Below are 18,145 nucleotides of genomic sequence, written 5' to 3' on the forward strand. Positions count from 1 at the left end.
TCTCCATTTGAAATTGTCCCAGCTGACTACTCTAATGATGTCAAGGCATGACCAGGAAAAGGAAATACAGTCAGACCAAAGGAGGCAACTCTAGCCCCAACTCCCCCCAGGAGTGCTGGGGGTCCGTCTGGAGTCACTTCTCAGAGGAGGAGCCGCGGGGGCTTCTGACCTCCCGTGGGAGCTCTGAGGGTAGCACGGGAAACTGCGGCCTCCAAACTCGGTGAATTTTTAATAATGCAGGAACAGGTTGGAGAATCCCACATTTTTACAAGGAACTACAGAGCTGGGAGAAAAAGTTATTTTAAACGTATCTTTTAATGACTAAGAAATTCCCATATGCCAAACTCTCTCCTGGGGCTCCGAGCTACAAGATGAAGAACTGAGTTGGCATCACAAACACGGCTGGGAGCCCCCGGAACCAGGAGCCCCTGCAGGCCCTCCCACAGGAGGGTGGAGGTACGTGGCCACGAACAGGATAACAGGGAACAGAGGCCAGAAGTGCTTGTCACATAATCCAACAGAGTAAACGAAATAAAAGAACCCCAAGCCCTGGCTCTGCTTGGCCTGGCGATCTGTGCGGCCTGTCTGACCCAACACGTCACAAAGGGGCCAGAGGGAGCATTTGGGGGATGAAAATCACAATCATGTTTCTAAAGACATCCAGGTGCTAGCTGCTCAGCTGCAGGTGGAATTCAGTCATCTGTGCCGTGATACACAGAAGGCGTGTCCGGAGGGACGGGGAGGTACTCACACGTGCCCGAGCTCGTGGGCGATCGTGAAGGCAGCACTGAGTCCATTTTCTTCACTCACAGAGCAGCTCCGCAGAGGGTCGCACAGGGTACCTAATTCTGCTAAGCCTGAAAAAGTTCACGTTGGCACCTCATCAGAACGGGAAATATGACCAAATCAGAAAGGGCTAGATTTTAAAGCATTTGCAGTGGCATTACTGCCAATGAATACAGTTGGCCCTTAATGTTGCATGAACATTTTCTAAGGTGAAAGAAAAAGAACAGATCTGTCTGCACTTGAAATCTTTTTAGGAGGTTCTTGGATTCTTTTACTGAAGAAATCAATCCAAAAATATGGGGTGAGCAAACAATTTAAAACAGAGAAAGAATATTCGTTACAAGAAGGATGTTACCCGTCATTAGTGGGGATGGCAGGAGAGGTGTGACTGCCTCAACTGTAACAGAATAGTACGAGACACTACATACCTATGACATGTCTTTTAATTTATTAAAGTTTTGAGGCAGCATACTATACAATCACAATTAAATGAGTAAACATATGTTAAGTGCTTAAAATAGTACCTAGCATTTAATACATTAAATAAAACATGATTATACCATAATTGTTACACTCAATTTTGTAACCCTTTCAGCAACAGAAAATGTACCATATATTAAGATCTATTCACTCATATATAGAATAACATGCAGCTCCAACATGCTGCTGATAGATCAAGAGGCTGGCTGGACACCAAAGATGACAAGATCTTGTTCTTTAATTAATCTAAAATATGAAATCCAACATATATGTTCATTACTACAATCCACAGTCCATCAACCAAGTTCACATTTCACTTTACTTTTTTATTTAACATAATCACATGGGTGTTCTATTACTATCCTTCAATACATGCTTGTAAATTTATCTGCCCTATAATTTTCATAAAAAGAGATTTTGTCATCTACAACCAGTTTCTTACTGTAAAGTTTTGCATTTAGAAACTTATTAATATAGAGAATAAGCTTATCTACTGTGTTTTAACTTCATTCTATGTATTGTTTTATTCATAAAAGCTAAAAGCGTGGACATTTTCTTAGCATCTCAATTAAATTTCTCAACAATTAGAATGTTTTTGTGTGCTTTTGAAAGAAATAAAAGTTAAACTGAAGAATCTAAAATGCTGGGAAAATTCAGTCTAAAAGTTCATTCACCAATATTTTTTTTCTTAACAGAAAGATTTGCCCTCTTTTGATCCCATAGCCAGAAGGCCTTGCTTGGACTAAGTTCCCCAAAAGGGTTTTTTCTTAGAATCAAGACCAAAAAAAATTAAATAAAGTAAAGATAAAGAGAGAGAGAGATTCTTTCTTTAACAGTCCTCTGCCCAAAGTGCAATACAATTGATTTCCTTAGGATTATAAAATTCATCCTTCTATGTGCAATTATTTTTGTCAGTCTGGATCAGTTTTACATTTCTCCCTGTATCAGTGTAGTTTAAACTGAACACATTTTTTTCCTGAATATCCTCCTGTTCCCATGTCTTCATTAGTATTTTCAATATGTCAAGTGGCTCAATTCCAATATACTGATTTTCAGGGCAGGACAAATATTTGGAACACAATATTGACTCAATTATCACCCAAACTTTGTTTCATGCTCAAAGATGGAACAGATCTGATAAAATACATATTACACATGATCAGAAACCAACCTAAAGGATGACCATAAACAAGTAAGACCAGCAAAAATCGAAGTAAATGTAGAGCAGTCGGTTGATGGTTTGTGCCTAGATTTACACAAGCTGCTACTGGACTCTCTAAAAGGGGTCAAAGGTAGAATAAAGTAGCATGGGCCCCAATTTGATACAGGTTCCCTATGTTTAGAACTGCAAGAAACTGCATAGAGTTACCCAATCTACTGTCCTGAAGAATGAAAACCATTTTTCAACATCCTTCGCAAAACATACTCAAACAGGGCAACAATATCTACAAAAGGAGATACAGAAGGAAACCTTGTATTTACTACCAACATTTTGTGTTTGCCATTAGTAACTATCCTTAGTAATTTTTCCACATATTTTAGATGAGAAAATAAAATGCTGCTACTTGTATTAATACAAGTTGGGCAGCATTGGAAAAATTATTTATCCTCATCCATAAAATTTAAATAACAGTCATTCTCCATAGATTCGTTGTGAAGATTAAAGGGGTAAATAAAGTAAAACCTTAACGAAGTGTCTAGTATATAGTAAGCACTCAGGTATATCAGCTATCATTACCTTTGATTTAAAGGATAATATGAATGCTTTCATTTCACAGTGTAGGTTTTCAAATGTCACTATGATTTATGTGCACAGAGGTGGCTGAAAACTACAAAAACGATTGGGGACTGGAGACCATTCACTTCTACGTAGTCCAGAATATCTAGCATTGAATCACTTAAAAAACAGTAGGATACGTCAGACATAGTCATGCTTAACTTTTAGTATAAAGATGTGATAATAAGGCATCAACAATGTAAGAAATATAATAAATTCAATGGACTCTTATTAGATGACTGACTCAAGATACACAAACACAGCCATAGAATACTTTGCAGGGAGAAATGAATGGGGTTTGTTGTAAAAATCAGTGTAGTGGGTATCTAGTTCCACAAATGTGTTTCTAAAGGGTCCTCCAAACACAAAGAAACTAAATCATTAATACAAACACTTTCATGAAAACTAAGCTCACATGATTTCTAAGAATGATCAAGTTCCTAGCTCCAAAATCTAACACACACATTTTCTCCCGCCCCTTTCCTGTAGACATGCGTGCACACATAACTACATACATATTTATACTCTAAGCTAAATCCTGAGTGGTAGCAGTGAATAGTAGGGTATTAGAATCTGTTCTGAGGGTAAATAGCAGTGAAAGCAGTACAATCCAGAGAGGAAGAGCTTGTTAGAGAGCACTTCAAAGTAGAGCATCTGATCCTAACTTTTCCCACATTAAACCAAGTCCCACATTAACCCTGGTTAGTAGCCCCCTCTGCATTACTGAGAAACAACTGAAAAATCCTCTCTGGAGGAAAGTAGACACTTTTTAAGCAGTCTACTGCTAATCCCATGGATTAATATTAAGTAAACATGAGCTCACAATCAAAGACCAAACATGGAAGCGAACAAGCCAGCCGGAGACAGGGCACCAAACAATTCATGACTACACTTAGCACAGATTTCCCAACATCAAGAGTCAGAAGACAGTGCAGCAATATATTCAAAATCCTAAGAAAAAATAACTATCAACCTAAAATGGAACCTAAATAGAGAATTTTTCACAAACTTATCTTCACTAAAGGAACTTGTAAAGGATACAATTCAGGGGAAAAAAAGGAAAATTACCTTAGAAAGCAAAGTTTGAGGTGTGAGAATTATGTAAAATTCATAAATATTGGCACAAATGTAAACAAATATTGAATATAAAACATTATCCCTTAATATGCAAGGTTTGCAAACTGATAGAAAATAGCAGACAACAATACCATGCAAGTTAGGGAGAAGTAAAAGTTTAAGTAATCTAAGAGTGTTACTTTAGGAGAGAGGTTTAGATAAAGTCAACTTAAAACTTAAAAAGTTAACTCTGACCACAGTAAGCTCAAAAATAATAAAACAGTATATAAAATTCTCAACCTGCAGTAGGAAAAGTGGAATAAGAAAACTAATTAAAAAACTTAGCCCAGAGAAAGGCCAGAAAAGGCAGAAGGGAGGCACACAGTAAAAAAGGGGATGAACAGAAGGCAAACGCAAAATGGTACATATATAATTACAATAAAGTAAATGGACTAACCTTGTTGGTTAAACATGATTATAGATATTACTTTTAAAATCCAATTATAGTTTCCAAGAAAATCACCTAAGGTATAAAGTCATTGGAAAATTTAAGAAAAAGATATATTCAGCAAATACTAAATGACAAAGTTGAGGTAGCTCTAGCATATATTTAAAATATGATGTCTGACAACGACTATACTAATTTTTTCTCTTTAAGAAGCTTTGCTAAAGATTGTATACAGTCTTTTACTACACAATTGTAAAAGGTTCAATTCAAACTTACAGGCACCTTATAAGTTAGCCTGAAAATAGAAGAAATGAAACTTTTAATACTATATGGAGAGAGTGGCAGATACATACTCATGTTTCAAATTAGTGACCCAATACGCAAAAAATTAATATATAGTTGATTGGAGCAACACGATTAGCAAGTCTGATTTAACACATCTGCTGTGTACCATGGTCAGAGAATATACATTCTCTTTAAACATACATGGAGCACTTTCTTTAATTGACCACATAGGAGACCACAAAGAAAAGTCAAAGAAATCATGATGGAATTTTTTAGAATCTTCAATTGCATAAAATTCTATCAAAACTATGGGACATAACAAAAATGAAATCTTGAAGTAAACTGATAGTCGTAAATAATAAAATCAGGAAAGTCCTGGATATTAATCAGCTAAGCAGTCAATTTACATTACAAACAGAAGACAGGAGTAAATTGAAAAAGAGAGCAGGAATTAATGAAATAAAAATGAGAAATAAAAAGCCAATAGCTGATCCTATAGACCACAGATAATATGCCAGTGAAATTGAGCCGTTAAATTTAATTTAAACTTAAAAAAGAGAAATAAAATGGATCACAACTATAGCTATAGACAGAAGACCTTAAAAAGATAAAATGCTCAGAAAACAATGTAAGCTAATAAATTTTGCTACTAAAGGAAATGACCAAATATCTAGAAAAAAATACTTTTAAAATATATTCAAGAATACAAAATAGTTCAGTTACCATTTGACAAATTAAATAGTTAAAACTCTTTCCACAAGAAAACATGAAACCCTGATAGCTCTCCAGGTGATATTTCTCAAGCTTTCAAACTACAGATCAAGCCGATATTAGAGCCTCCAGGGAACGGAAAACGATAAACACTCCCACTTTATAAAGTGAATAAAACCTTGGTATCAACATTAGAGAAATATGATATGATAAAAAGAAAGTCATTTCACTCCTGAAAATATATGCATAGAATGGAATCTGTGTTAAAAAGGGGGGGTGGCGCAGGGACTAGATCAAGGTTGGTTTATCATTAGAACATCTATAAAAGGAATTCACTGGATTAAAATAATTATATGATCATTTCAATATCTGCAAAAAAATTTTTAAGAAAGTAAAGCATACTGTGGGGGGGCACGGGGAGGGCTGCACAACACAGAGAAGACAAGTAGTGATTCTACAGCATCTTACTACGCGGATGGACAGTGACTGTAATGGGGTGTGGGGGGGGGACTTGATGATGGGGGGAGTCTAGTAACCACGATGTTGCTCATGTAATTGTACATTAATGATACCAAAAAAAAAAAAAGATCCATAAACAGAAAAATAAAGAAAGTAAAGCATACATTAATTTTTTAAAACACTAAAAGAATTAGGGTAAGATTATCTGCCAAGGACCTATAATGAATATTATTCTTAATGGTGATACTTTTACAAGTATTCCCTTTAAACTTCAGGGAAAAAGGCTACTATCACTTCTATTCAACATTCTACAGGAGGCCTTTGTCTCGCTATAAGATGAAAAACAAGAAAATTGTAAAGACTTAACAAGAAGAAGGATAATTTGCCATAATTCACAAATGGTATGACTGTCCAAACAGAAAGCCAAAAGAGTCTTCAGATAAATTATGAGGAATAATTAATAACTTAGGTGGTTGGATTTAAAAACAAACCAAATACTCTATTGCATTTCTATCAATCAGCATCATATGCTGTTTATACTAATACAAGTTAAATGTGTGGTCTGAGGAAAATGCTATCTACATAGAAAAGGAACTGACAAAACTCTGGTACCATATAAAAAATTGTCCCAAATGGTTTAGAGATGTACATGTAAAAGGACGAATGTTTAAATATTTGTAAGAGAAAGAATATGTTTAGACTTTTAAATACAAAAGGGTTTCTTAAATAAGATATGAAATTACTAAACCTAAAATTATAAATTCAGCTACATTATATATTTTGAAACAAACAAATGAAAACTAAGCAACAAATTATAAAGATATTTGCACTCTATCTAAACCAAAAAGGGTTTGGTATTGAGAAGTTATAAAGAGCACCTAAAAAGCAGTAAGAAAAATGACAAATACCATAGCGGAATAATAGGCAACATTTCTTTCATTCCTCCCACAAAAGCAAATACAAATGTCCAATAAACACATGACAAGAGGGTCAAGCTCACTAGTAATCAGGGATTGAAAGCTATTACTGTAATGAAATACATTACATTTAGGTAGGCAAAAGTGAGAAATCTGAGGATACCTTGCGTTTGTTGATAAGGATATAATCAAAATGAATGCTTACTGATAAAGGTGTAAATTGGTACAACCACTTTAGAAAGTAATTTGGCATGTCTTATAAAGTTGAACATTAGCACATGTGATGACACAGACATTATCATCAGACTATATGTTAGCTTTTACAATCAAGTTCATAATAGGAAAGAGCTGAACTCAGCCCAAGTAGCCACTGCTAAGGTATGATGTGCAATCTGTGGTGGAAATATTACACAGCAGTAAAAATTAACGACTTATAATACAGAGCTCAAAAAGAAGGAAAACGGCTTCCTTTAGGAGGATGCACAGACATCATTTTTTAAAAGACTCAAAAAATTAGGATAAGGTTATCTGCCAAGAACCTATAACAAACATTATTCTTAGTGGTAAAACTTAAAAGGTATCCCCTTTAAAATCCAGGGGAAAAGCCTACTATCATCATTTCTAGTCAACAAAAATAACAAAACTATTTTTCAAAAGATAGAAGGGACTGAAACATATGAAACTCACAGCAGTGGCCACGTCTTGGGGTAATCCAAAGGGAGAGATCAAGGATTTAGCACAGGCCATACAGTAATATTGATTAAGTTCCAGTGGTCAAATGTGATGGTGTATGCATGGCTATTCATTTTATTATTTTGCTTTAAGTTTGCAGATGTTATTATGTCTTATTTCATATGCAAACAGTATATAATAAAACCGTTTTAATACTTCAAGCTTTGCATAGCACTTCATATTTGGTAATCGGCACATAAGTATCTGTTCTTTTTTTTAATTTATGGAAGCAGAGTCAAATAATAATGACAATTATTCATCAAAACAATCAAAATGATTAAAATATAAAAATAGAAGGAAAGTAATCTAAACATTTTAAACAATTATATAAACTATATTTAATTTATAACTTACCTAATGTATCACATTTCTCTGTAGCTCCACAAATGTCTTCCCTTAAAAGAAAAGATTTATTTTGAAGCAATTTCAGAAAATATTTTGAAACAAGCCAAAACAGACATAAAGCTTTAACTATGTCATGACTATTACCACAAACTGACTTCCAAAATCCATCTTATTAAAGCTCTCAGTAAGTTTAAACCCAGAGTAATAGGCCATTTATGCACATCTATAAGCAACAGGTGCTTTATAACAGTGATTGCTCTAAATACATGAAGCTTTACCCAAGTTCAATGAAAAGCTTTCTAAATGTACTTTTCACCTGTCTGCTTTTCTTAGGTAGTAGATATAACATATGCACTCTCTTCTCAGGGTTTCAATGTCATCATGAACTTCAACTATTCTCAGCTGCAAAGAGTGAAGTTCTCAGACACTACCAAGTTACTTAAATTTTTAGCTTCTGCCTTCTTAGTCCCTAACCATTCAACTTGACAGTTCTCGTGTCTCTTTTCTTATGTCTCTGCATGTAGCCCTTTCCTCCTTCCCACCTTCAGTCTGTTCTCTCCAATCTTTGCTGCTTGGCTTCTGACTACCATCCAGGACAGAACCACAGACTGATGATAGAGCCTGTGTGTAAAATTACATCGATGCTCCTTTAGTTTTGAAAAGAGACAAAGCACATGGAGCACATGTCAGCTATTTTACATGGATTAAATGTTTTCATTTCAGGATTCTAGAAAGCTGAGATTTCTGAGTCTGACCTGTAAGTGAAAGAATTATTTCCTTTGGACAAACAGCCAAGCAGCCAAGCAGCCAGCCAGCCAGCCAGCCAAGCATGTAAGTATTACGGCAGCGTCAGTGCTGCTGAGACACAGGCATGAATTAAGGCAGAATGGTGCTTGCAAAATTGATGATCATTTTATAATGACAAAAGCTGGTTTTCAGTTAAGTCAAGTAGGCTTGAGCAAAGCCTAGAGAAAGCAGCCTGGCAACTAAGACAGGCACTGGGCATCAAAACAAGGCACAGGTTAAAACTTTTTAAGTACAGGGAGTCCAAAGGTAGACAACCAAATTACATTCAAACTCTTCTTTACAAGGGACTGAAAGACCAAGTGGGGAATGAACAAAACCTAACTACATTAATTTCCAATATGTTTCCCAATTCTCTCCTTCTGTCAATAATAAAATAAGGAAATTATTTTGTTCTGGTCAGGCCATTACTTAGCAACCTAACATTGCTAATTTTCTAAGGAATCAACTAGTATTTTGGTACAAAAAAAAAAACAGAAGAAAAGGCTTTCATTTGAGAGTATCTTTTGTGATACAAGTTCTCCTCGAACACTTCCATGTATCACTGACAAACAATTCGGGTAACGGAGGTTGGGGTGAGCATGCAGGGGAGCAGGGCGGCCACTAGAGAAGGGCCGCTCCTGCAGCCGCACCTGGTGATGAGAACGGCCGTGTCGTGGTGCGCGGGGTGCGCGTCGTCAAGCACGTTCTGCGTTTGCTGCCATAAACAAAAGTTGTGTAATGTTGTAGCTGCATTGAAACTGATGACTGGTCCTTCCTGCACAAAAAGCAAGCGATTCACTGTCACATCAAAACAAGCAGAGCCTCTGTTCCTTACATGCCAGCACTGACGCGATTTGTCACATAGCATTTTACAAGCAAACGAAGTGGCACATAATTAGACCAACAGAACTTAGCAATAATGAAAAAAACATCATCATCAAAATGGGATCTAATTAGGGCATTGCCAAGAAGACTGCCAATATTTAGGATCAAAAACTCCTAGAAATTACCATATTTTATGTCCTTCAACAATTACAAAAGTGGGTAATACCAGGAGGCTTTTCACTTTCAGTTTTTAAATAGTTTACCTTTGGTACTTCCTCTGCTGTCATGCCATTTTATTAACACCAAGACAGAAAAAGCTAAGCTCACTCCTTCTCAAATCAAGTCTTTTAATGTAAACTTTAAGAATAGCTTGTTTCTGGTAAATTTCATGACCTCTCTATATTCCCATTAGGTGCCTACTACAACTAAGGTTACTACTTTTAAGCCTGTTTCTTACCTGTTCATTGTGAATCACAACTAATTTTACAATCACTATGTTGATAAGATTTCCAATACTTGAGTCCTTGTAGATTGCTGCGACCTGCAAGGGAAAAACATGTAGCGTTAGGTGCCTAAAATGAGCATTTCTCCTCACACGGAGACTGAAATCGGGCTGGAGGATCCATTCTCCACCTCGGCTGCACACGGGCATCTCCTAGGGGCTTTTCACGAACCCCAGTGACCAGGCCACGCCCTTCACCAACCAAACCGGTCTCTGGGTAGAGGCGCCGAATGTCGGGGCTCACCTCACTAGAGGGTCCGAATCTGCATTTTAACAATATCCTCAAGTGACTGAGCATGCATCACAGCTTGAAAAATATTATTCTAGATGGATTCAGAAGAATTAACTTCATTCTGTGTCATAATCCATAGCTTAGGGGACCCTAACACTCCCCAGAAGTATGCACGGTTTTCCTGATCTTTTCTGCCTTGGTTGTATGTTGCCAAGTGTGCCCATGACTTTCGATGCTCAGCAATCCTGGAACCCATGGAGACAGAGCCCCGGAATCAGGTGAAAAGCTATGGAAAAGGGGTCGCAGATCACAAACCGGTCAGTCTCTGACCCCCTTCGAGGGTGCAGCTTGTGATTCACGGCTGCGGCGCTAGTTCAGTGGTTCACCTCTCTTCCTGGGCTGCCCAGGTCACCACCGCGGGACACCGTGCTCTGCCCTGCGCTCCTCCGCAGGCACCAGCCGCTCGGGACCCCGCCCGCCCCGCCCCCGGGCTTCGGGGCGAGCACTGCCCTCCCCGGGGAGGGTCCGGCGTCCGCTCCTGCCTTGCCGGCCGGAGGCCAGAGGGAGGGGGGAGGACACGGCCCGCAGCCGCTGGGGCAGCAGAGGAGCCCTAACGCCCGGGCCGACGCCGCCTCGGTACGGCGGTGCCCCTGCGGCCTCTCAGGCCCCGGGGGGTTGGGCGGACACGGCCCAAGGGCGTCGCTGGAAACGCAGGCCCCGCAGGGTCACCACGGGCTTCGGACACACGTGCCAGTTCTGCTCCGGCCGCTGCCGCTCCGTGGCAGCAAATGCAGGCCTGTCGTCTCCGCCTTCTGGCAAGGGTGGCAGGGCCCCCTGGGAGGGTGCCAGGGAGTTCCAGGGACAGGGACAGGCAGGCGCCCCGCGACACCGAGCGGGTCCACTAGCACCGCAGTGCCGCTCACTTTAACGGGAGCTGAACGGAGGAACATTTTCCACGCAACTTTAAACACGACATCTATTACAAAAACAGAGTATACCCACAGTAACTTCAGAGTTTTCCTCTGATCCTGTGAGTTTAAAAGTCGATGCTTTTCTAAACCAAATTACAAGGCGAACAATGAACCTCCCAGGAAGGCATCTCACACGAAGGCACCACCCAGGTAGGCACCCCCAGGCAGGCACCCCCTAGTCAGGCACCAACCAGGTAGGCACCAAGCAAGGCTCTCTTCCCCTACAAAAGGAAAACAACAACGAAGACGTCACGTCACAGACCATGAGTTCCCAGAATCCACAAAGAGCCTAAGTGCACCAAGGCATCTAAACAACCGATTTCTCTACTCACTGCCCCAAATACATTGACTACAAATGACAGTCTGGATGCCATAACTAGATATAAAACACAGAACCACACAAGTATTTTCAGTTTCAAAAGGAAACAGATGCTTCACCTTTATTAAAAAGTCACCAACCTACCAGCTGGAATTTGGAAACATATTCCCAGTATCCTGACAGATTTTTAAGCATATTACTACAGGAAGATTTCCTTAAACTATGTTATGGAAAATATAATTCAAGTTTTTTATGCAACATGGGTAATGTTATAAAGTGCAGTCCCAGGTTCATATTCTCACTGCCATCTGTGATAACACAACCTCCCTATCAGGCTGCCATAAGGACTGAGATAGTGTACAAAATGTATTTAGATCAGGGCTTGAGTTGTAGGGTTCAATGGTAGCCATTGTTATCACTACTACTTCTAAAACGTCCAAAAGGAAAGACACGTGTTGTGTCAATGCAGGTTTCAAAGTAGCCATCGCAGTACGTCCAAACTGGGAGCAGAGGATCCGAGAACATCACTGTTTCATTATTTCTTTCAGTGATTACTATCTACTGACCAAACATGTGTTTCCCCCTAGATGCCGAGATGAATAAGGCATGACCTTTAAAACCCCTCAGACTGACATTTGCTTCTATAGTAAAATGGTTGATTAAATAAGGTCATCTTGCTCACTTACTTGTATGCATCTACTGTTTTATGTAATCTGCATGCTCATACTCACTGTGTGTACCATTTACCATATTTGGATGTTTAAAGGTGCTATTATTGAACTATTCAATTAGGCAGAACTGTGAAGCAGGCAGATGAATGGCCATATGGCCCCTTGTTACCCAGAGGCTTTTCTGATTTGCATTAATGCCTCTCTCATCCCCCAAACCACCACCCCATCTCAGACTGCCAGGACGGAAGGGCGCCATGCTTCTGCTTCATAAATACGTAAACCTGTTGAGTGTCTGTGTGACAGATGTGTTCCGAGTTTAAATTAAGTCATTTAATTATCACAACATATCCTATGAGATAGGAACTACTGTGTCCGTTTTTCAGATAAGAAAACTAACGTACAGAGAAGTATCACCCTGAAGATCAGGTGACTGGTTGGCATCAAAACCCAGCTTCCATTTTAGGCAGCCTGGCTTCAGCTCTACTCTCTCCCATCGTCTGGAATTTCAGCATCCTGCCCAAAGCCTGTCCTCATCAGCCCTTGGTACAAACGTTAATGGAACCCTGACGTGGTTCACGCTCTAGCCTGATGCTGTCTTGCTGTGGCACCTTTACGATGACCTCAGAATCAGTCCGGTGCAGTCAGGAGCCTGAGCTTTCCTTCTAGCTCTGTTATCAGTTACAAGCAGGTGGTTGGGCTCCGGCAGCGGGTCTATCTACTTCTTGTCCCCGTATCTGCGACCACGTGGTGGCACTGAGCACCTCTGGTCACAGGGCCCAGAGTATTCAGTATCTACCAGCTGCCGTTGGGAGAGCAGTGTGGAGGGCACTTGCTTTGAAGAGCAAAAGCATTCCACAGTTTGAGAAATACTGAGTAAAAAAGTTAAAGGTGTCTTTAAAGAGTCTTGAATAGGCTAACATGTACATGTACATCTCTGGGGGAAGATTGTGCAGCAGTTCACACAACTGCTCAGCCACAGCCCTTTGCCCTCCCCAGAGAGGCGTGTTGCATGACTAGTATCTCATCCCGTAGGAAATGCTAAGATTCCTAAAGAATGCCCCTGCTCTAAAAAACCCTGTGTTATTGTTACATATTACTGTAATCACTACATTTTAGAGTGCTATGCCTTAGAATTTTCATTGACCTAATTAAAATGCTTTTCATCTTTTAGTCTTTAAGTGGTTGTTTCCCTGTCATACAGAGACCGTATTTCTCCCAGGTCTCATAAGCAGTCAATATTACTTCATGAGTATTTAGCACAAAGTAAAGAAATGATATGAGTTGCTTAAATATTTTCTTTAGGAAAACTCTAGGAAAAATATACTCCATTAACTGGCCAATTATTTTGAAATAATTTATATATACAGTTTCATCAACTGTTCATATATAGCACATTGAGAAGCTATCTTCATTTCTTATCATTTTAGCCATTTTTAATTATGATAACTGAGTTTTAGGTATAAAGATGATTTGATCATGCACAACAATTACCACAATAAGTTTAGTTAACATCCATCACCACACAGTTACAAATTTTTTCTTATTATGAAAAAGTTTTCAGATCTACTCTCTGAAGCAGCTCTCAAACATACAACATTGTTAACTGCAGTCTCCATGCTATACATGTCATCTCCAGGACCTACCAGGAACAGGAAGTTCATACCTTTTGACAACCTTCACCTTCAAAGTCATCTATGAAACACTGATTTTAACAAACTGAAGAGATTTTGTTTACAAACATCACTACTCTCACCAGAAAGATCTTTTATGTCAGAAAAAGCTGACATTCCATTTATTTACAAAGTAAATATGTGTGGAGAATTAAGAAGCAGAGCACAGAGTTGAAGGAAAAGGTAATATAAATGGTTAAACCTAAACTATCAAAGTACATCATTACTTTCCATTTTAGTGTGGCTGAAAATTTTCCCTATCCAAGGAAAGGTTTTTAGTTATTATTAGAAGCATTTATCAACCATGGTTTAATATATAAGGCTTATTCCTGATGATCACATGGTAGTCCTTAAATTTACATTATTAATCCTGTAACAAGGTGAATTTTATGAACTCAAACATTTGTAGACACAATGGAGTGTAGACATTTCTGACATACAGTAAATATGTTTAAGGTTTATTAAGTAGTAAGTCATTAAGTATCAAATCTGTCGAAGTAATGTTTTAGTTTACGCATACTTTGGTGGCTTAATAATGCAATGTAAGTACCATTTTAGCCTGATACTGTCGCCCAAATTTTCTAATGATAAAAGCTTTTGAATAGCAAATAATTGAACAACTGTTCATTTAAACTTACTTCACTAGAGGTGCTATACACGCTGTGTCCTTCCTAATGTCAGTTTTGATCCCAGGAACCTTCTGAATGCAGATCACTAAGCCACTTCAGACAGCATGAGCACAACACTCCAGAAAGTGAATCAAGTCACACATCATTTCTCCGTCACTACACTTAGAAATTTTGTTAAATTGTTGAAAGCAAAGAAAAAGTGTAGGACAGCAACACTGCTCACTTCGGGAGGGATGGTAAGGGGAGATAATCCTCTCTAAATCGCGCATATAATGCACCTACTCAGCGCCGACGGCGTTCAGCCACTTCCCCCCTTGTACCTGAAGCCAACAGACAAAAACAGCCTCACATCACTTTAAACTTTTCCTTAAATGGCTCACAATCATATTCCAAGTCTGTCACACTTTTTCTTTTTCCTAAATTACCACAACCAAGAACATTACCAATATCGTGAGTGGGTGTTTAAATAAATGTGGTTAGTGCCTCCTTGAAATTAGGACAAAATATGCAAAGCCTGAATGGGCTCCTTCCTCAACTGGAAATGTCTGGAGACACAAGTGCAAACAGTAATTCCTCTTACTGCTTCAGAGCAACTCTGGTCTTGGACTTCACAGATAAAGAAATTTAACAAGTGGACTAGTTTTGACAATCTCTATGAACTGTGACCAACTGTCCCAGTTTGCCCAGGATGGAGGTGTTTCAAGAGACATGAGATATTTAACACTAAAACAAGGAAAGTCCCAGGCAAAATAGGGACAGTCTGTTCCCCTTCCTCCAAGGTTGCTTTCACATTGTTTACATCCACAAATACAGTTGTGATCACTGTTTATCACTAATAATATAGATAGATACAGAACCACAAAGTCTGCTGACTTTCTTATAAAGGTATCTGAACATTCTTTTGAATGAAAATGAAGAAAGCACTAAACACAGGTACTTCAGAGGTCATCTGAAATGTGACCTGAGGAAAGATAAGATATATTAGAATACCCAGGATCTGTATAAATAGGAGACTATATAAATCATCTACTGAACTGGTATACTCGTGGGCATGAAAGGGGGTGCTTCTAGTAATTACTCCAGAACAGCAGGTCTAAATCCAGGACCATCCAGACAGACAGACAGTCTGTGTGTGTCTGCAGGACACAGAGCGCTACCACTCTGCAGGGCGTACAGCTGGTGCTCTGTCCTGTGCAAACCGGCGCCACCCTAGCACAACAGAGATGGGTATCAGATCAAGGACTCACAGCTACAGTGATCTCACGCTCCAAATTCGCTAAAGCAACTCCCTTAGTAATAGCCTACCTTTTTATCTTCAAAAATATGTTATTAACTTAAAATATCATTTGCTCAATTTATGATTTGGCAATATAGCCATAGTAAAAATGGTATCCTCTCCCCTCTGTAGAAATAGGGTGAGATTTTAAAGTTCAGATTCATGGCCAAAGAGCAGTGTTGTCCCACTAGACTGTCCGTGTCACTAGGGGGCAGAAGCCATTCATGTGATGAAATGAATAATTCAAGTGTTTTCTGTTAAGTGATTTCAGAGGTTTTGAAATGTTTTTAGAGTTATATAATAAATACCCCACTGAGTTACTTAGCTACCTACTTAAACTAAATTTCAATGCAATTTAATTGTTGGCTTAGACTTAGACATAATTTGCTTACATCCTGAGTTTGGAAAACATTTTTAAATTAAATATGAAAAAATATTAACCATCTTAGGAAATTTAAAGGACAAGTTTACTTACAATTGACATTAGAGTTAGTACATAGTGCTGCAAATTCTGTCCATGATGATGAACCATTTTAGCATCAGCTGAAACCATAACTTCCACGTATCTTGGATATGATAAAAAACGTTTCTTCCTGGAATGTAATTGACTTCTTTCATGTTCCAAAGACATACTGCTTGAAGGGTCTCCTAAAATTATTTCCTTCTTTATATTAAGATCTTCATGCATGTTGCTACGGTTGTGAAAGGGTAAAGTGGTTTTCTTTATCTGAATATCTGGGGAGAAAAAGAATATAATGTATTACCATTAAATTGAATGAGACTAAAAATATTGCATAAAATAGAATAGCCAAAAATCTAATACTTACGCATCTGCTCCCCATGTGAAACAATAAAAGCACAAAAATAAATTATTTAAAAGTGTTGTACATTATTATGCGTACTACCATGTTGTACGTTATTTATCACTACCATAGTGATAAATGTCCACATGTTCACAGACTGCATGAACAAAACTGCATTTAAGTTTTATTTTAACAGTAGGACTATCCAAGAACATTAGTAACCATTCGGTAGGAAATAAAAAATCAAGGACTCTCTCTGATTTTTCCCAGTGAGTAAACTGGGTCCTCAAGCCTCCAAAGGCATTTAATCTCATTACAGAATAATCACATTTTGTATAAAACAGAACAAACTCTTGTCATGACATGAAGAGCAGAAAACCAAACTATGTAAAAACATGTGTTTTTTGAACTCAGAAAATCAAATGTTGATATAAATTTTATAATGATTATATAAAGTACTTGATTACTTTTATCTGTACTTTCATATAAATACAACATTCAAATGATTGAACACTGGAGATTATTAGAGCAATCACTTTTAAGTCCTATGGATTTATATAAGCACTTCTAAATTCTTGATTATTTGTACTAATAGGAAAGAATCCATGGGCAGAATGAATGCTTGTCCTATTTCCTTTTCCTTCAATTTGTACCCGCTACTCTCCTTATTTTTCTCCACTAATTTTTCTGACAATTGTTTGGTGGAAGTATTTTTAATAGAGAAGTAGGCCAAAAGAATCAGGTTAGAAGAACTAAAAAATCTCAGTTCATAAACCAAATAACCAATATCAAAACAATTACAACTTAGTCGTACTATAAAGATCAGATATAAATACAGAACTATTTTCTCATTATAAAAATAATTCATTTCATTTTAAATAAGCAGCAATCCTATGGTTATAAGAAAAAAACAAAGTCTAAACACTGTGTCCACCAACGAATTTTCTTATTCCTGAAACCATCCTGTCCTTTAAAATAACTATGCTCTTAGGCTTTAAAATTTACCTGAATGGGAAATTCTGAAAATTTGGCAAAGTGAGTGTACAGTCTCAAAACTTTGTCCCACCATCTTCCTCCTGGGGAGATTCAATGACTAAAATACTCATGGCCAGGAACCTGGAGAAGATCCCAGATATATCTCAGAAAAATAAATCCCAGTCATCAGGAAGAAGGTAAATATTCATGTTTTGATTTGTTCATCCATTTGTTTCAAAACAATATTTATTGAGTATGTGATATCAGGAAACATTTAGAAATTAAGCACCAAATAGCATCTCATAAAGTTTATGCTCTAGTGGGAAGAGAAAAATAAATGAACACATAGCTTCCTGAAGTTTATTCTTAAAAAAGTGCTTCAGTAATTAAACCAAGAGACAAAAACATACAAAAATCTGTTGCATTTTTATATACTAATAATGCATAACAGAAAGGAAAATTAAGGAAACAATCCTACCTACAACTGCAT

General features: G+C 38.0%; 1 protein-coding gene across 3 annotated transcripts in view; it reads right to left on the reverse strand.

Moving 5' to 3' along the window:
* Nucleotides 1–18,145, reverse strand: part of ADAMTS20 (ADAM metallopeptidase with thrombospondin type 1 motif 20) — a 118,530-nt gene that overhangs the window by 75,800 nt on the left and 24,585 nt on the right. For all 3 annotated transcript variants that reach the window (XM_057491408.1, XM_036889509.2, XM_036889513.2), the window contains exons 4-8: nucleotides 16,353–16,612; nucleotides 10,065–10,148; nucleotides 9,433–9,557; nucleotides 8,006–8,046; nucleotides 752–857 (exon numbers count right to left, since the gene is read on the reverse strand). In XM_057491408.1, the coding sequence (XP_057347391.1) occupies nucleotides 752–857; nucleotides 8,006–8,046; nucleotides 9,433–9,557; nucleotides 10,065–10,148; nucleotides 16,353–16,612 (616 nt within the window). The remainder of the gene's footprint in view (nucleotides 1–751; nucleotides 858–8,005; nucleotides 8,047–9,432; nucleotides 9,558–10,064; nucleotides 10,149–16,352; nucleotides 16,613–18,145) is intronic.

This window comes from Manis pentadactyla, chromosome 14, assembly GCF_030020395.1.
Source record: "Manis pentadactyla isolate mManPen7 chromosome 14, mManPen7.hap1, whole genome shotgun sequence".
Classification (NCBI taxonomy): Eukaryota; Metazoa; Chordata; class Mammalia; order Pholidota; family Manidae; genus Manis; species Manis pentadactyla.